Source organism: Tursiops truncatus, chromosome 8, assembly GCF_011762595.2.
Source record: "Tursiops truncatus isolate mTurTru1 chromosome 8, mTurTru1.mat.Y, whole genome shotgun sequence".
NCBI lineage: Eukaryota > Metazoa > Chordata > Mammalia > Artiodactyla > Delphinidae > Tursiops > Tursiops truncatus.
Window position 1 is genome coordinate 55,914,901 of NC_047041.1, and position 19,087 is coordinate 55,933,987.

The 19,087-nt window shown below is 55.8% G+C and overlaps 1 protein-coding gene across 12 annotated transcripts in view; it reads left to right on the forward strand.

The window, feature by feature from the left end:
* The window catches only part of GDPD5 (glycerophosphodiester phosphodiesterase domain containing 5), a 90,685-nt gene extending 72,032 nt beyond the window's left edge, over positions 1–18,653 (forward strand). For 3 of the 12 annotated variants that reach the window (XM_073808443.1, XM_073808441.1, XM_073808444.1), the window contains 12 exons: positions 2,548–2,646; positions 2,869–3,047; positions 3,422–3,567; positions 7,004–7,086; positions 7,434–7,516; positions 8,626–8,776; positions 9,330–9,548; positions 10,195–10,352; positions 10,593–10,740; positions 11,979–12,061; positions 14,893–15,005; positions 17,756–18,653. In XM_073808443.1, coding sequence (XP_073664544.1) covers positions 2,548–2,646; positions 2,869–3,047; positions 3,422–3,567; positions 7,004–7,086; positions 7,434–7,516; positions 8,626–8,776; positions 9,330–9,548; positions 10,195–10,352; positions 10,593–10,740; positions 11,979–12,061; positions 14,893–15,005; positions 17,756–17,904 — 1,611 coding nt within the window. In that variant the 3' untranslated portion in view covers positions 17,905–18,653. Of the gene's footprint in view, positions 1–1,951; positions 2,647–2,868; positions 3,048–3,421; positions 3,568–7,003; positions 7,087–7,433; positions 7,517–8,625; positions 8,777–9,329; positions 9,549–10,194; positions 10,353–10,592; positions 10,741–11,978; positions 12,062–14,892; positions 15,006–15,335; positions 15,428–17,755 lie in introns of those variants that run through there. The other 9 variants (XM_033862260.2, XM_033862256.2, XM_033862262.2 and 6 more) reach the window with 7 other exon arrangements.
* The last annotated feature ends 434 nt before the right edge of the window (positions 18,654–19,087 follow it).

A 19,087-nucleotide genomic window follows, 5' to 3' on the forward strand; every position in this document is an offset into this window, starting at 1 on the left:
ATTCATCCTGCGTGTCAGGTACGGTGCCACAACCATCATTTATTGGGTTACATGTGAGGGGCTTTCCACACTGTATTTCATTTACTGCTTGAAATAATCCTGTTTATTTGATATTATGTCCACTTTAAAAAATTATTCCACTAACATTTAGTAAGCACTCATTATTTTGGTGCCAGCCATGGTGCTGAGCATTTCTCTTGCATTTTCTCATTTATCTTTCCAAATCCCTTTCAGGTAGGCGCTCAGTCTCCCAATTTCACAGCTCAGGAAACATGCTTTGAGAAGTTAACCACCCCCATTAGGCACAGTCACCGAGGGATGTGACATAAGTGGGTCCCTGAACCCTGGGCCAATCTGCCACTTAGACCACAGAACCCAGATTCCAGCTACCCCCGCCGACCTGTCGGCAGAGCTGGTTTCCAACTCCTCCGGGTCCCAGCACCCGGGCAAGGCTCACTGAATGAACGGACGTAGCTCCCGTATCCTCCACCCCTCCTGCTGTCGTCACAAACCACAGTGCCTCCAGCACAGAAAACCCGAGACCGCTTTCTCAGAGGCTTCCCCTGGGCCTTCTGGGTGGGATGTATCCTTTCCAGTCAGAGTTGAGGAAGGGTGGTAGAGCTGTTGGGAGCCAGCGCTGTTATCGTGGCTTAAGGACGGCGTGTGTGGGGAAATCCCACAGAACTTGACCACTGCAGTAATGCTGTGGAGCATAAGGTTGCCACTACAGCCACTGCAGGATTCAGAGAGGATAAAATTTTTCATTGCATTAGGATCCTTGGAAATCAGTTTTATTACAAGTATTTCCACTAGCAGTTAAATACTGTGATAAAATGCTCAGAGGTGACCCTTCAGAGATGCTTGCTATGGCCTGGAGGGCAGCAGGGGGCAGGGAGCCTGTGTGTTGGGGTGGGGGGGTTGGGAGGATGCTCAGGGATGGTTAGGACACTCGTGGGCTCCCTCCACTGCGGTGTGACATCCCAGAAAGAGCACGACCTCCGAGACGGGCAGAATGGGGTTTGCTTCTGAATCTGCCCCCCTTCAAAGCTACGTGACCAAGCAAACCCTGAGGCTCTCTGAGCCCCATTTTCCTATGTGTAAAATGAAGACGGTAGCATCTCAGCTGGGATTTTACGAGGATAAACATGAGCAAGCGGAGTGCCTCCTGCAGAGCCAGGCACACTTGGGCCCTCTATGCACCTTCGTGTCTCTCATTCCCGTGTCCTCTGGACCGGCACGTCACAGTCCGTAAGAGCTCCTATCCGTCTCAGCCTTATTACTGCTTCTTATTGGAACATTTGTTTCCAGGCTGATGGGCTGGAACGACAAACCTCCAAAGGCAAACTTAATCCCAGACGGGGATGAATCTTCCCTGCCTGGCAGGGAACGAAGATGGATCAGCCTCTGTCTCTGGCCTGACGAGCTAGAAACTCAATTTAGAGCTTGTTTGGTCGTTAGAGGGCTCTCACAATGCTGCTGCCTCCAGGAGAGACACTGTCAGAAGAAAAAGAAGGCGAGAGCCCTGCTGGCAAAGAGAGCAGCTGGGAGCAGGCAGTAGGAAGTCAGGAGGGCCGGATGTGGCGGTCTTGGCAGGCGCCTATGGAGAGGGGCTGCGGAAGGCTTCGGGGTAGAGGTGTGAGCTGAGTTTTACGAGGCAGGCCTGGCGGTGTGGAGAGCTTGGGCAGAGTGAGATCCAGGGCCCAAGGCAGGGACCCTGGGGGGCTGAGTAACCAGAAACCAGGCATTACTTAGTTTGGGGGAGCGTCTTATGTTACATGACACACTTCAGATCCCATCTGTCCCCAGAGCTTTCCGTCCCAGGAAGGTTCCATCTGGTGTTCCGTCAGAGCTGTACTCCTCACTTCCTCTGGGAGGGCAGCTCCCATAACACATTAGAGGCTGGAAGCTAGGAGGCTGAGGCTGAGAGCAGGCCTTGGCAACGGGGCGTGTGGGGCAGACCCCTGCCTCACCTCTGCTCGCTGTAGCCTGAAGGCCAGGCTGGGTGTCAGCCTCCTGCGGGGGGCCTGGCTCCTCAGCCTGCTGCCCTGCAACCTGGGCAGGTCCCCCTGTGCCCCATCTCCTGGGGAGCCTTGGTCTCCTCACCTGTCACGCTGGATGAAAGGTGGCTGGGCAAGGCCTGGGACGGGACCTGCTGGGCTCAGGGAGGCCCCCCATTTGCCGAGTGTATTCCCTCCTCACACCCTGAGCCCTGGGGCCATGCCCCACCTTAGCCCAGCTCCAGCCCACCTGTCTTCTCTCCACCCTCCCTTCTATTTCTCCTGCGGTCCCTTCTTCACTGGGTCCGCCTGCCTTCTCCTGCCTCTGCTCCTCTCACTGTCCTCTGCACGGCTGCCTCTGGCTTTCTTCCAGTGCCTGCCTCTGCCCTGCTTTGTCCGTCTCTCTTGTACTCTCTACTCTCCCCTTTCCGCCTCTCAGCCTCTCGCTCCGTCTCTCTACCTTTGCTCTCCCTCTCAGACACACTGGGGACCCTTGGGCCGATGGGGCTCTGACACTGCCTTGACCCTCTGGTGGCTCTTCCCCTTCCAGATGGGGCTGGTGGCCATCCTGGTGGCTACGGTGGTGGCCATGTCAGCTGTGGCCCAGCTGTGGGAGGACGAGTGGGAGGTGCTGCTTATCTCCCTGCAGGTGAGTGGGGGTGGGGACGGGGTGGCTGCTTCCCCAGGACCCTCAAAACAAGACAGTGCCTTTATGGTCACTCCCGTTTCTCTAGATCAAGGTCCAGAGGAAGTAGGGAGGGGTAGACACCACATAGCAACTCAGAGGCGGGGAGGGTGCTACAATCCGGGGTACCTGGACTCCCAGTTTCCTCCACTGAAAAATGGAGACACTTTCCTGCCCCGTGGATAGAGACAGGCCGTAAGGACGTTGATAACCAGAGGGTCTGGGCACAGCTGGGAGCCAGCAGTCTCTCTTGTCCCTTCCTGCACACAAGGGCACAGCGCCATTCCTGCACATGGGGGCCCTGGTCGCCATCACTGCGCTCTCCTGGATCGTGGCAGGACAGTTTGCCCGCGCAGAGCGATCCTGTAAGTATGACTGGGCAGGACCTACCCTCCGTGTGCTCCACGTACCAAGGCCAGCTTGTCCTGCCCCCGCCTGGACGTTACCTAGGTAGCCTGGGGATGTGGCGCGGCCCTTGCTCTCAGTGTGGGGAGTCCCGGCTCACAGTCCCGGCCTGCAGGTTCCACAGAGGTTGCAGCCTCGGCCTTGCGTGTTTCTTCCTCTGTGTCTCTACATGTGTGTGTGACTTAGAGGCCAGGTTCACCTTCCTAGCAAGAATGGGGGGTCCTCTTGGTGCAGGGTCCCCTCAAAGCATCTGGGTCCTGACAAGTAGAGGGAGGAGGGGTCCAGCACACCCTGCCAAGCTGCCCGGGGCTCATGGTTGGGCCCATGTCTGCAGCCTCCCAGATGGCCATTCTCGGTACCTTCTTCACCGTGGTGTTTGCCCTCTACCTGGCCCCTCTCACCATCTCCTCTCCCTGCATCATGGAGAAAAAGGACCTGGGCCCCAAACCTGCCCTCATCGGCCACCGCGGGGCCCCCATGGTGAGTGCCACTTGTGGGCCCTAAAGACTGGGGTGAGGGGTGGGTGGAGCTGCCATTGCAGAGGGGAGACAGGCAAAAAACCTAAAACCTATCTCCTTGTAGGGAGGAGCTTGCAGGGAAATGTATATAATACACGTAATGTAATAATAGCCACAAGTTTTAGCCCTTTTTGGTGGTGGTGGTGTTGGGGGGTGGGCGTGGGAGGGGTTTAATGGAAAGGGTTGGTGAAAAGGCTGGAGAGTTTCAATGGCATCAAGTCCTGAAGAGCCCGAAGGCATCTGGTTTGAAAGATTTCACTTTCATCCTGAGGGCCCTGGAGAGATGCAGGAGGGTTTTAGGCCAGGCCCAGATACTGCCAGGTTGTAGGTTAGGAAGGCCCAGCAGAGAGAGAGTTGCTGGGTGTGGGGAGGGGAGCAGGGCCCAGGGGCTGGAACAAAGCAGCAGAAAAACCCTCCAGGCTGTGCAGGCAAGAGAGCTGGGTGCAGCTGCAAGCCCACTGCTAAAGGAAAACATTTGCACCGGGTGGGACGGAGAGTGGAAGGAGTCAGAGTCAGCACCTGCTCCTTCTCTCCACCCCTGTGACCCCGCAGTAGGCCTTCCCCTCGAGGGAGTATGCACCAGAGCCAGGCTTCCAGGCCCCGTGGCAGCTGTGGGAGGCAGGGCCTATTCTATCTCCTCTGTGCCTAGTTTGCTCATCTTGTCCCCTGGGATGATGGGAGTGTCTGCACCGTATGGCCACAGGAAGCAAGAGTTAGCATGTGTGATGTGCCCAGATATGAGTCTGGCTCACAGAAAGTAAGAGTTATGCTTTCCTGTTACCTCGGGCAAGCCCTCCTGCTTCTCTAGACTGGGTTTCCTGACCTACGAAAGCCTTGAACTTTGGTTCTCAACAGATGCAGTACCACTCATCACCACCAAGGGGCACTTGAGGGCTCTATGAGAGCTTTTCTTGGTTGTGGCAGTAGTTGGGAGTTCCATGGTATCCTTGAATTTCAGGGTAGTCTAGGGGGCCTCACGAAGTAAGCATTTAAAGGAGGCGTCACGTCGGACAGGGCTGCAAATCACCATTATTGTGCCCATTTCCTAGATAAGGCTCAGAGACCTGTGCCCCTGAGCTGGACCCTGGTGCCCTCCCATCACACCCCATGCTGCTCCTGGCACCTCCTGGAGGCAACCAGCTAGAAAGGCCATGGTTTTTGGAGTCAGAGGATCTGGATTTGGGGTCCAATTTTGCCACATGCTGCCCGTGTGTCTGGCGGGTTGCTGGTGCCCTCAAGGCCTCCCTGCTGCTGGTTTTTGTAAGGATAAATTAGGAGGACAGCCTTCCAGGAGGCAGGGCCCCATATTATAGCTGCTTTTCTTTCCATGACCCGTATTACCCACCCCACCTGCTCTGGAGGCCACAGGACAAGAGGGTGGGGTGTGCTGAGGCAGGAAGCGGGGGCAAAGGGAAGGAGTGGGGTGGCCCCATGTGGATTGTTGTTTTAGCAGAAAGATTTCAAACATTCACAGAAGAGGAATGAATAGTATAATGAATCCAACACCACCTTCACCATTTATCAACATTTTGCCATTCTTGTTTCATCTATCGCCCTGCTTTGTCTTTTTTGAAAGCAAATCCCAGGTATTGTGTCATTTTATCCATGCTTACTTCAGGATGTATCTCTAATGCATAAAGACCTTAAAAACAGAACTATGCCACACTGCCACTATTACACCTAACCAAATTAATAATCATTCCTTAATACTATCTAATACTGAATCAGTGTTCAGCTTTACTTTGTCTCAAAAATATCTCTTTATAATTGAGTTGTGAAAAATCAGAATCCAAACAGAGTCCGTGTGGTACAGCTGGCTGGGATGTCTTCTAAGTATCTTTTAGTCTATAATAATCTCCCTCCCTTTTTTTCCCCATATGCTGTTTATTTGTTGAAGAAACTGAGTCATTTGTCCTGTAGAATTTCTCCCATTGTGCATCTGGCTGATTGCATCCTGGTGGTGGCCCTTGAGGGGCTGGTGTGGGTGTCGGACACAAGTCCTCCCTGTGTCACTGTGAATGCATGAGTACCAGTGTCTACACCTGTATGTCTGCCTGTGGGAGGTTTTGACTCTGGGTCCACACATCTGTGTGTGGTAAGCCCAGGTGCTCATCCCTGTCTTGGAGATGGTATCTGTGTGCCCTGGACGGGGGTGTCCTTCCTATGTGGGTAGCCTGTGTGCATACTTTAATATTTGGTCAGACTGACTCCAAAGTTGGGCCTCTTAACCACAGTGGTCTACCACCATGAGTCTGTGACAACCACGCCCACACATGCACACTTCTGACAATACAGCCCTATCTGCCTTTAGGCCTGAGGCAGTAGCAACCCTCTTTCTTAAGGAGGCCAGCACCTAACACAGGGAGATCTGAGTTTAAAAAGCCTCCAGAAAAGAGATTTTGCCCCTCCCAAACACTTCCTCCTTCCCCCAAGGGTCTTCATGGCCCCTGCTACGCTCTTTGTGTCTACCCCCAGTCTACCTTCTGCCACGTGGGAGGGGGGCGTTGGTACCTCTCTGGTGGTCACTTGTGGGATGCCTGGCCACAGGGCATTTAGAGGTGACTGAGCAGGAACCCCACCGAGTCCACACCTGGACGCCTCTGTGGGGTCTCACCCAGCCCACTTGACCGGGAGACAAGGCAGCATATCCCCCAAGGCTGCTCTGCCCTGCAGAAAGGGGAAGAAAGGAACTCACATTTCAGAGACTGCTGACGTCTGTTACCTCAGCTATGAGCTTGGTAATATTAGTCCATTTTATAGCTAAAGAAACCGAGGTCCAGAGGGTGAGGTGTGATGGGCCCAGGTTGGTGACTGGGAAGGGGAATTGCTCCTTCTCAGCTTCAAAGCCCTTGCCATGCCAGGCCGCTTCCCAGACGAGGGGAGTGTGTTACATGCTGGGGAACAGCATGGCCGGAGGAAGAGAAGATGGGAATGAGCATGTCTTGGTGAGAATGGGATGAGCCATGGGAGCCCTTTCCACCCATCCCTCACTGCCAGAAGTCTTCCCTGTCTTGCATCCCGCACTGCACATGGTCCTAGCCCAATCCTTGGTATGGTGCTGACCCCTAGTGGCAGCAAAGGGCATGACAGGATCACCAGACCAAACAACTAGGGAGACTCGGAACCCCAACTCCCCCAACTGGAAGGATACTCAGAGAACAGTGTACATACACCGCCAAAGACCAGATGGGGAAACTGAGGCCCATAGGATAAAGAGATGCACCAAAGGTCACAAACCTAGTTAATGGCAGAGTCAGGCCTAGAACTAGGATTTTCTGATGTGTATGCTATAGGGTAACAGTTGTCATTTGTTAAGCACTTACTCTATATCAGGCAACGTGCTAGGGGCTTTTAATCCTTATAACAGTCTAGGAGATGGTCTTGTCATGTCTGTATAGATGAAGAAACCAGTCACCCCACTGAAACTCTGCCATGCTGTCTACCCTGTCCTCTCCCTTGGGGATCTCCGCCTGGACTCAAGGTATAACCAGGAGGAAACTTGGCATTCAGCCCAGCCCAAGACTGCATAGAGGCAGAAGACTGTAAAAAAGCCCTCCACCCCCGACATTTATATACATCAACACTAACCATCCCTGCTTCTCTCTCCCCACCACCAAAAAAATCTATGAGGTAGGCATGATTTAACAGATGAGGAAACGGAGCTTCAGAGAAGCTGTGTGGATGCCCAGGGCTCCACAGCTACTGCTTAGAGGAGTGGAATTAGAACCAGGTCTACCCCAGCCTCCCAACGTGGAAGAGTTTCTGTGGGTCGGGGAGCGGTGCTTGAGCTAAAGCTTGGCTCTCCCTCACCGCCACCTTCCTCCCCAGCTGGCCCCAGAGCACACGCTGATGTCCTTCAGGAAGGCCCTAGAGCAGAAGCTGTACGGACTCCAGGCTGACGTCACCATCAGGTAAGCGTGGGGCTTGGGAGGACAGCACCTCTTTTCCTCCTCGATGCAACCACACCCGGGTTTCTGCTGGAGACACGTCTGGTCCCGGAGTCTTAGAGATGGGAGAGCGGAGGCGTGGATTATCCACTGCAGGGCAGGCACCATGTTTATGCAAATAGATTTTGTGCCATACTCCAGGATATAAAATAGAGAAAAAAACAGACACCTGATTCAAGCAGGGTGGAGGTAGGGACCTGGAGTCCTGCCACAGATCCACTTAATGGAAAGACTAGCTCTGTACGGCTCAGCAAAATGGAGCGCAAACACTCTGATGAGTGGAATCAGCAAGGTGCAGAGTGATACGTTCACGGTGATGTCAATTATACTTTTAAAGACCACATAAAAGTGATCTGTACAATTTCTACATGTAGATTGTAAGTATGCGTTTGTAAAAAGGGCAAGAAGTGTCCATACTGATCTGATAACATCATGTCTGAGAAGCGGAAGGGGGGGCAGGGTACTGAACAGGGGTACCACGGTGTGAGGATACCATTCCCATTGTAGACATTATAGAATTGTGTGTTTATCAAAGCTTTCTAGCAGGTGGTAGAAAAATGCCTTGAGGAGGGGTAGCACAGGTGCCTTTTACTGTTCCACGCTAAGGCACCTTATGGGGCTACTGGCAGCCCCAGCAGAGTGGGGTAGACCGGGATGATACCAGGGTGGAACTTGTCAAAGGGGCCTGCATTTGCACTCTTCTCATTATGGCATCACGTGGACTGGGTTCTAAGCCAGGTTCCACCACTTACTGGCTGGTAGGCCTTGAGTTTGATACTTCTGTCTCCAGCCTCAGTTTCCCTATTATTAAATGAGATAGCCTCTACCTCCCAGGGCTGCTGAGAGAATACGCTCAGCCCTCCCTCCTCAGCAGTGCCCACCCCCATCTGACCCTCAGAGAGAGCCGAGGGATTCACTTACTGCCCACTGACTTCCCTGTGCAGACGGGGAACCTGAGGCCCAAAGAGGGGCAGAGCGGGCCTGGGTCCCTAGGTAGGCTGGTGTAAGTGGGTGGGGAGGAGCGGGCGAGGGACCTGGGTGGGCAGTGACTCCGCAGCCCCACCCTCCCACAGCCTGGACGGCGTGCCCTTCCTCATGCACGACGCCACCCTGCGCCGCACCACCAACGTGGAGGAGGAATTCCCGGAGCTCGCCCACAGGCCCGCCTCCATGCTCAACTGGACCCTGCTGCAGAGGCTCAACGCTGGCCAGTGGTTCCTGAAGGTCTGGCAGCACCCGTCCCAGTCCTAGGCATGGAAAGCATGGTCAGGGACTCCATGGTGAGGGCCAGGGGCAGCCCTCAGCTCAGGTGACCTTCACATGCCGAGCTTCCTTGACTCACAGCCAGGCTGGTTGGCGGCCTCCTTGGGCTCCTGCCACTGCAGCCCAGCTGTCATGGTTGTCACTACTTGTTCTGGTTCTGCCTCCCCTACCAGAAAAAGTTGATTTTGATTATAATAGTTAATAGCTAAAATTGTTAACACTGTAAAACTCTAGAGGAAGTTGGTTCTCTGGTCTGAAGTGCTACTGAGAGAAAAACGGACTGGTGTCTGGGATATGTTCCAAGCAAATCATTCTTTTGGCAAGCAGACTGGGATAGAGAGGTTATGGTTGGGTTCTCCTAGAGGTCCCAAAGGGCCCCAGCCTTCAATGTGCCTGACTTGCACACACCAGCCGACACTGGCAGTTCGGTCGTCTCCAAGTTCCATAGCCAGGAAGGCATGTGGAGGCCCCATAGGACTGGTGAGACAAACATGTGTGTCCCTGTCTCTGCCAGACGGACCCCTTCTGGACGGCCAGTTCCCTGTCACCGTCCGACCACAGGGAGGCCCAAAACCAGTCCATCTGCAGCCTAATGGAACTCTTGGAGCTGGCCAAGGGCAATGCCACGTTGCTGCTCAACCTGCGTGACCCGCCGCGGGAGCACCCCTACCGCGGCAGCTTCCTCAACGTCACGCTGGAGGCCGTGCTGCACTCCGGCTTCCCCCAGCACCAGGTGAGGCCCTGCAGCCCAGCCCCACCCAGCTCTGTCCCCAAGGAGCTGAGCTCCGCCCAGCCCTGCCCCACCCGCAGGGAGACCAGGCCTGCCTGGAGTCCCGCTCACGCAGTAAACTCACCGTGTCCCCTCTCCAGACCTTAGGGTTCCACATTTGTGAAATGAGGGTAGCATGCCCCACACCACCCTGACAGGGTCATCATGGGGCCAAGAGGGAAATAAGAAAAGCGTTTAAAATGTACAAAGAAAAAAAAAATGTACAAAGGGCAGGAGCAGGGCCAGATTCTTCGGAACATGGTACTTCCATGAAGTGTTACCTACGTGATACCTGGGGATCAGAAAAATACGATTCCAACTATGAGAGCACACAAGATGCTGGTGGCCACATGCACAGTAGCTGACATTTGGGGCCTTATCCGTCTTGTCCTGACTAGGGTCTGGAGGGGGATCTTCCTGAGGTGTTGCCAAAGCAATTCCCAGCCATGGCTGGGACCAAGTCATCCCCCGGAGGTGGTTACTACCTGAAAGCTTTCACTGCGTGCCAGGTCCCGCCTCTTTTAACCCCTCCAGGTGCTCCACGAGGGACAGACACCCTAACCCCATTGTATAGAAGGGAAATCAGAGGCAGCTCCTCTCCTGCTTGCAGGTCCTGTGGCTGCCTAACAGGCAGAGGCCCTTCGTGCAGAAGGTGGCTCCTGGCTTCCAGCAGACATCGGGCTCCAAGGAGGCAGCTGCCAGCCTGCGGAGAGGCCACATCCAGCGGCTGAACCTGCGCTACACTCAGGTGTCCCGCCAGGAGCTCAGGTGCCCACCCCATCCTGCCCAGGCTCACCCAGAGGACTGGACACACAGGCTCAGGGTTCAAAGAGGAGAGGTTGAGAACATCAGGCAGACCTGGGTTTGTATGTGAGCTTGGCCCTCTGAGAGCGGAGTTTCCTTCCTCCAGGGACAGTTTTGAGGACGGCATGAGGTTGTGAAGGGCCATGCTTTACAGGCTTCCCACACTGGCCAAAGGGCCGACCAGCCTCTGTCCCTGCCCCACAGGGACTATGCATCCTGGAACCTGAGCGTGAACCTCTACACAGTCAATGCCCCGTGGCTCTTCTCCCTGCTGTGGTGCGCAGGGGTCCCGTCTGTCACCTCTGACAACTCCCACACCTTATCCCAGGTGCCCTCCCCCCTCTGGATCATGGTGAGTTGGGGATTGTTGGGGGTCCAGGGAGCTGCCTATGGCTTCCAGGGCTGGGGGGCAGGCTCCACACCCGGGCTCCCTCTAGTGAGGTCTCAGGGGTGGGGGGAGCACCTGAGGGGACAGGCTTGAGGCATGAAGAAGATTCTCCTGACCTCTGGGCCTGCACCAAGGTCTGGGGGGTAGGAGGAACCTTGGCCTGAGCCACATGGGGAAAAACACCAAAGGCTCTAGACAAATAAACAACTACTTGGGTTTTGGGGGGGTTTGGAGATTATTGTTTTGTTTTAAAGGAAGGGAAGTCATTGGGAAAAGAGGGCAACGAGGCAAAAATAGGGAACATTAAAATCTTCTGAGATTACAGCCAATAAAACCAGCTTTCAGTTGGTTGACCGACTGAGCACCTGTAGACAGGCCTGTGTTCCAGTCCCAGCTCTGCCAACCAGGGGGCTTGGGGAGCCCTTGACCTCCCTCCTGTGCTCCCACTGCCACTTCCCTGAGGTCATGAAAGGCAGATGGAGGGTCTCATTATGGCTAAGATGATGCCGTGTCAGTGAATCAGATCTAGGTTTTGGGTGGTTAGCTCCATCCCCGCCCATTGTCTTTTAAAACCTCTGAGGGCTCAGCTCGGACTGAGATGAAATAACTGACTGGCAGCAGTAGCTATGAGCACACTCTGATTCAGGCCACAGGAACTGACCAACAGCAAAAAGTGCCCTAGCCCACCTCCACAGTTTACCTGAGATCAAGGGGGTGTGAGGCCTGGCTGCTCTGCAGGCTTCACCCTGCTGGGCCCCTCTCTATGGCCCCCTGGAGGGGAAGCTCCCACACTCTGCACCCTACAATGACATGTACTCTTACATGCACATGGATGCCACATACCTCTTCACATACCCACCTGCGCACCTGCTTGTCACGTCACACCCTCTCATTCATCTATCTGTCTTTCATATTTTGGTTCTTGCATTAAGCCCCTTTAAGCACATAAATCCTCTAGGTTTAAAACACACCACCTCTACAGTGAACACTGCACAGATCTCTTTTATCCTACACACACACCCCACCCCAAACCCCAGGCCCACTCCTACAAAATATAATCTCAAGCCCCCAAGCCCCCTCCAGGTCCTCCTCTGCCCCTCCCTGATGGTGACGTGCGATTCTCCTGCCCATGGGCCCTTGGTCTGGAGCCCTGGTCTGGACCAGCCGTGACTGGAAGCTGGTTGTGGGCCATCTGTCCACAGCCCCCGGACGAGTACTGTCTCATGTGGGTCACCGCCGACCTGATCTCCTTCATCCTGATCGTTGGCATCTTCGTGCTCCAGAAGTGAGTAGGCCCTGACCACCTTCCGCGGCCCTCCCTGCCTGAGACGGGCCAGCTCCCGCCCCCAGCCAGGTGAACGCCCTCCTGAGCCCTGGGCCGGGAGATGTCCTCGCCAGACCACCCTGTTCAGGGGAGAAGGAGGCCTCCCTGTGGCCCCCAGCCCGTCCCCCTCAGCCAGAGCCCAGTGGCTTCTGGAATGAGCACCCAGCTGGGAGCCCAGAGCCAAGCTGGGCCAGGATGTGCTGTGTAGACTCTTTGGTGAGTTTCAGCTCCAGGGGGGGCTCCTCTCTAGGCTTGTCTCCCTGCCTGTCACCCAGGGCACAGGTTTCCACAGCACTCGGGCCGGGCTCAGACCTCCCCACCCACCCTCCAGGACGACAGCTGGGGGTGGTGGTCACAGTGGGAGTGGGTGGGTCCTGGGGAGGTTTTAGGGCCAGGCGGGGCCCCAACCCAGCCATGAAGTAGCAGGCTGGGTTTTACTCTTGACTGATGTTCTCTCTCTGTCCCATACTGCTCTGATCCGGCGCATGTCCCTCCTCTCTCTCCCCCCTCCCCACTCTCTGCTGCACTCTGGCATCTCACAGCTATCACTTGATCAGGTAATTCTGGTGTGGTCCTCCTCCTGTTCCTCTCTCTCCCTCCTCGCCGCCCCCTCTCCACCTCCCTCTGAAAGGCTGCCTCCTGAGGAGCCCTAGGCCCAGGTCACCCTCCCATACACCTCCCCTGCCTGAAGCCGCCTTCCCATCCTTGCTCTCGTCCTCTCCCCTGCAGTCCTCCCTTCTCTCTCCCCACTTTGCCGTGTGTGTCCCTCTGCTCTCTCTCCCTCCCGCAGACAGGGAACCAGCATTTCCTTGCAGGTTGCTGACCTGGCCTCTCTCAGCACCAGAGCGTCTCCCTCTGGGGAGGGGCTCTGCTTGGGCCACCCCCCACAGCCTGGCACTTTGGGCAAGGCCTTCCCCAGTGCCCGGCACACAGCCTACCAAGTTCTGTTTCTCCCTGCCACCTGTGGCCCTCCCACTCCCAGTTTGCCTTTCCCCTCGCTCACTCTGTTTATCTTTCTCTCCACCTCTCTTCTTTCTTTCACTTTCTGTCTCTGACTCCCACCCCACTGCTCTCCCCCCATGAGCACAGCCTCCCGTACTTTCCCCTGGGAAATACCCACAGTGGTTGAGCTTCCTGTCCTAGATGTACCTCACTGCAGAGACACGGGCCTGACACTTTCCTCCTGCCTTTAACGTTAATTTCCAAGATGAGACCTTGGTCTTGGGGGTGCAAGTTCCCTTTGGTCAGGTGCCTTGGGCCCTCCTAGGTCAGTCATCTTCACTGACCAACTTCTAGGAGGAGGAACTCTGTGCTCACTGACTGTGGGACTGAGCCCAGCAAAGGGCCATTTGCCTGGTCCCTCCACCGTCCTCTCAGTCGGCAGATGTCCACATGTGCTGGCTGGTGCTGTGCTGGGCCTTCTTCCCCAGGGTGCTCCACCGACACGCTGGGCCACTCAAGATACAGCCAGGGCAGCATCATCGTCTTCCTGGGGGGTCAGGCAAGGCCTGATGGAGGAGAGGACCCTGGGGGAGAAGTTCATTTCCCTGTGGTCCTCATTCTTCCATTCATTCACTCAATGATACTTAGAGCACCCACCACACAGCAGGCATTGGGCTTGGTGCCAAGCATGCAGCGATAAATAAGAGACCCTATTGCTGTTCTCAGGGATGCATAAGAGACCCTATTGCTGTTCTCAGGGATGCGTAGGGCGGCCAGCCCAGCCAGAGGTTGCCTTCCCCCCTGCCTCCTGCTTTCCCCTTGTCTGTCTGCTCTGTTCATCCACCTGTCTGCCTGTCCATCTGTCTGTCCATTTCTGCTGTGCTGATCCCATCTGGAAACTGATCTCCCGTGGAGTCTGGGCTCCCTCCACCCACTCCAGCAGGGCGTCGGGCCCTGGGGGGTTGGGTTTTTGTTTCCAAGCTGATCCCCACTTCCCTGAGTGGGGTTGGGGGTCCGGTGAGTCCTTCTGTTTAGGTTGCAGGAAGAATCTAAGTTCAGAGGCCAGGGATTTGGGGCTAGTTCAGAGGAACTGTAACAGCAAGAACTGTGCCCTGAGCCGGACGAAGGAACCCAAGTCCTCCCGGCTCTGCCTGGTCCCTGCACGCCCTATGCAGCCCCACCTCTCAGCCCATTCAGTTTTGCTCCCACCTTGCCCCAGCCATTAAAGGGGTAATGCTCCAGCCTGTCCCTCTCCACTAGGGAATATGCACCCCACTCTTCCAGGGCTGTTGGAACAGAGCAGCAGCAGGCCCCTCCCCAAGTCACTCCAGCACCCTTGCCTTGTGATGCCATGAAGACAAGCTCCCCGCTGTCTCCCCTCCCCTCCCTGCTTTCCTTCACTTCCTCTCTGGGGTTCCTCACTGGCTTCACTCAGCCTGGTCCTGATGATGGAGCTGTAGGCGACATCAGCTGGGACTCCCCAAGATTGGTTTGCACTCCAGGGTGGGTCATCAGTCATGCCTGCTAAGCCCCCACCCCCAAATTTGTCCAGGTGTATAACTGGGGGCACCTGACACATACCTAACCAACCCCTAACCATCCTCCTGGGCAAGGGGAGCGGATCTAGGGGTCTGGAGGTAAGAGGGCTGGAGAGCCCTGGCTGACAGTCAGCAGACTGATTCAGGCCCCAGCTCTGCCCTACTCTGGGCCTCAGTTTCCCCGTCTGTACAGTCGGACAAGAGTCCTGCTGGTCTCTCAGGCCAAATCCAGAGAGTCTGTGGAAGTGGGAAGGATCCCTTCTCCAAGGAAAGGTGGGGAAGGACCTGATGCCCACGGGGCCATCTCTGCAGGTGGCGCCTGGGTGGCATACGGAGCTACAACCCCGAGCAGATCATGCTGAGTGCCGCGGTGCACCGGACCAGCCGGGACGTCAGCATCATGAAGGAGAAGCTCATCTTTTCAGGTGTGCAGCTCCGCAGACAGGTTGAGTCAGGCTCTGGGCTCTGTCCTCTGCACCCCACATGTGCAGACGGGTGTGTGTGCACACATTTCACACACAGCACATACAGGTAGGGACACGGCACAGACATAAGTAGACCCACCTAGCTTCACGCTCACACTGGTACAGGGGCACACATACACACACACACACGGAAATGCATACCCGTCCACATGCAGCCCTCAACTCCAGGTCCTGTGGCTCAGTGTCAGCCCCAGGGGTAGTGGGCAAGGGTGACATGCAGGGGTGGGGGCAGGGCTGGAGGCCCATCCTGCCATGCTGGTTCATACACAGACCCCACAAACGTTGATTCCACCCCTGCTTGCTGCCTGTTGACGTTCCCAGATTGATGGAGGAGGCAGCTGTATAAACAAATACATGGAAAGGTAGGTGTCACTGAGCTCTAATAGATGGGGGTGCTGAGCCAGAGTGGGGTACAAGGAGGAGAGAGGGGTTCAGAGTTCCCTGGGGCAGTGAGGAAGGCTTTGGGGCCCACTCTGTGAGGAGGTGATGTAGTTGAAATGGGAAGGAAGGGTAGGAGGGTGACGGGTTTGAGGTGAGGGCTGGGCGAGCAGAGGGAAGGAAGGGCATTCGAGGCAGGAACAGCATGTGTTCAGAGGTAGTGAGGGAGCACTCCTTGCCATGGCTCGAAGGCAGGGCCTCTGGCTGACTCACCCCAAGATGGCGCTGGGGAGGCACTTCGGCCTCAAGTGTGTGGTCAGGAGCTTGGGCTTTGTTCTGAAAGAAGAGGAGGGTAACAGACAGATTTGTCTTTGGTACAGTGGGGCTGTAACAAAGTACCACAAACTGGGTGGCTTAAAAACAGATGTATTGTCTCACAGTTCTGAAAGCTAAGAGTCCATCATCGAGGTGTCAGCAGGGCTGTGAGGGAAAGATCTGGTCCTGGCCTCTCCCGTTGCCTTGTAGATGCATCTCTGTGTCCGAAGTTCCCCTCTTTACAAGGACACCAGTCATTCTGGATTAGGGCCCACTCTAATGACCTCATATTAACTAATTACATCTGCAATGACCTTATTTCCAAAGAGGGTCACATTCTGAAGTGCTGGGGTTTAGGACTTCACTATACGAATTTGGAGGGAACACAATTCAATCTCTCTCTTTTTTTCTTTTTTTGTTGGCGCCACAGGGCTTGTGGGATCTTAGTTCCCTGACCGGGGATCGAACCCGTGCCCCCCTGCAGTGGAAGTGCAGAGTCCTAAACACTGAACTGCTAGGGAATTCCCCACAATTCAGTCTCTAACGAGTGTGGAGGGTGGGTTAGAAGGGGAAGCTGGAGGCAAGGAAACCAATAATTCAGATGGGAATTGTGGGAATGGAAACAGGAGAGGAGAGATTTGAGAGATATTTAGAAGCCAGATGGACCTAGATTCAAATCCCAGCTTATCCCCCGAGCTGTGTGAACAAGAGCATATTACCTAACCTCCCTCACCATCAGACTCCTCCTCTGTAAAATGGGCTAGCTCCCCCTCACAGAGTACCTGTGAGGGTTAGTGCCACGCCTGGCCCAGACGGGTGCTTGGTAAATGCTGCCCGAGTGAACCAGAGCCCAGTGGGGGGTGCTTGTGGGTTTAGTGGGGCTGGCTCCAGCGACTGTGTGAACATCTACTCATTTATTCACTCTTTTATTTAGCCCTTCCTTCAACAGACGCATGCCAGGCCCTGTGTTAGGTGCCGAGGATACACAGATTCTTGCCTTTGGGGTACTTAATTCCTCCTACCCTCGCTCAAAAACCCTCCTTCTCCTGGGAGCCTTCCCTGAGCACCAAAGCGGGGTTGGAGGGCTTCCCCCGGCCTCCCACAGCTCTCTGGCAACACTGGGGAGCTCCTGGAAGGAGGAGTCCCCAGGCTCCTGTACTGTGCCTGGCCCAGGGAAGTCAGGAGGGGCGGGTAGCATGAATGGCAGGCAGGAAGCCAGCACTTCGGCCTGTCAGGTTCTGCACCTCCCTGACCCCCGCCTCTCTGTAGGGACAAAGGCCATTCATTCACCTAGCACCTTCTCATCACTGGCCCTGAAGAGTCGCCGCAGGCCTCACCTGCTGCCCACTCCTGGTTGAGAGGTCTTCTCCAGGAACCCTCAGCCCCACCAAGGTGCTCTGAGTCCCCTTGGGGTGTGCTTAGCTCCCCTCAGCAGACCTTTTCTAAGCCTCTGCTGTGTGTCCAGGACTGTACCAGCCACTGGGGACACTGATGCCCAGACCTCATCCCTGTCCTTGAAGTACTCCAGCCGATGGGGGCCATAGATGGTGACATTACAGGTGGGGCAGGGGGGAACAGGGTGGTCATGAGGAGGCCCCATCCCAGCCTGGGGGCAAAAACAGAAATGAGAAGAATTTAGCCAGATTTTAAGAAAAGGAAGTGTTATCGGGAGGTCATGCCCAGGAGACAGGCCAACATGTGCAAAGCCCTGAGGAGAGTAAACACATGCGTGCCAAGCTTAAGAGGGTGCAGATAGTTTTCTGTGGCTGGAAGGTGGAGTTCCAGGGAGAGGAGACTGAAGTGCGACCAGAGTGTTTGCAGAGACTGAGAAGGGCCTTGAATGCCAAGCTCAATAGCATACCTGAAACCCGAGGTTTCATTCCTCCTAGTGGCTGACCAGGAGTGGCTCCAGGCCACCCTTTCCCACCGCATCTGCCAGCCATCTATCCACTCCTCTCCTCCCTGCACTCACATTCTGCCTCCTTCTGGCCCAACAGAGATCAGCGATGGCATGGAGGTCTCCGATGAGCTCTCTGTATGTTCAGACAACAGTTATGACACATACGCCAACAGCACCACCTCCCCTACGGGCCCCCAAGGGAGCGGCAGCCGCGCCACGACCCTCACAGACCGGAGTGGGCGTTAGCTGAAGACCCGTCTGTCCAGCCTGTACCTCATGTGGAGACAGGGGAAGCCCACAGAGCTGGAAGAAGCACGCTCTGGGAGCTGGCTCCACAGTCTCCTTGTTGGCTCCAGCCCCTTGTCAGCCTCTCAGATGACCCTGCGGGCCTGGGGCTCCTTTTTCTGGGAAGTTTGGGGCTCGGGACCTGGTCCACTCTCTGAGGCCCTCCCTTGCATCCTGACCGGGAAGCTTTGAAGGGTCACTGGGCCATGCCGTGCCCCCTGCGGCAGTGCAGGACGTGGAGCCTGCGTGTGCCCACGTGTGTCTGTCCTCCTGTCTGTGCTGTGAGGAAACCACCTTCTCTGTGTTTCTCCTGCCTCAAGGGCCTGCGCTAGGCCTCTGCCCCAGCACGTCTGCTCTTCCATCAGTCTCAAAGCACAAGGAAGCTTGGCCCAGGAGCAACGCCTGCTACAGTGGTGGAGACACTCCTCCCCTGCCAGCCTCCTGCTGCCGCTGGCCCTGCCCCAGGAGAGGGTCCGAGCCATATCCCCTAGGAGCAGCTGGAGGTGGCAAGAGCAGGCTCGGGCCTGCCGGATCCACACCCAGGAGATCCACAGACTGACATGACCTCAGGTTCCCACGTCAGTGGCCAAGGGCAGGGGCCACCTGCGAAAAGTGTTATGGCATGGTCAGGGGTGGGTATGTGGCCAAGGAGGCCTTCAGCAGAGGAGCCTGAGGGGCCTCGGCCAAGATGATTAAAGCTGCCATCTTGACACTTGTCATATCTGAATTGTCAGTGGGAGGGTGGGGACAGAGCTTGCTGGGTTTGGGATTCGGGTCCCATGACTGAGGAAGAAGCATTCTCAGAAATGAATGGGAGAGTGGCAGGGTGGTGGGGCCCCTCCCCTGCATCACAGGGCACTGGGGCTTCCTTAACAGCACTGGGCTTGGGGGCAAGTGTCCCCATGTTGTGGTGGAGGAGACAGTCTTGCAGAGGTAAAGTGACCATCCGGAGCCACACAGCTTAGAACTGGCAGAGCCAGAATCCCACTCAGGCTGTGTGCCTTCCGTAACCAGCTGGGAATGGTAAGGCAGATGGGGAGGGCTCCCTGGTCCGATGTAGTACTGGGCAGTGGGACGAGCAGGTCCCTTCGTGGCCACATGGAGGCTTTCTGAGATCCCTGGCCTATGGAGGGACAGGCCCTCA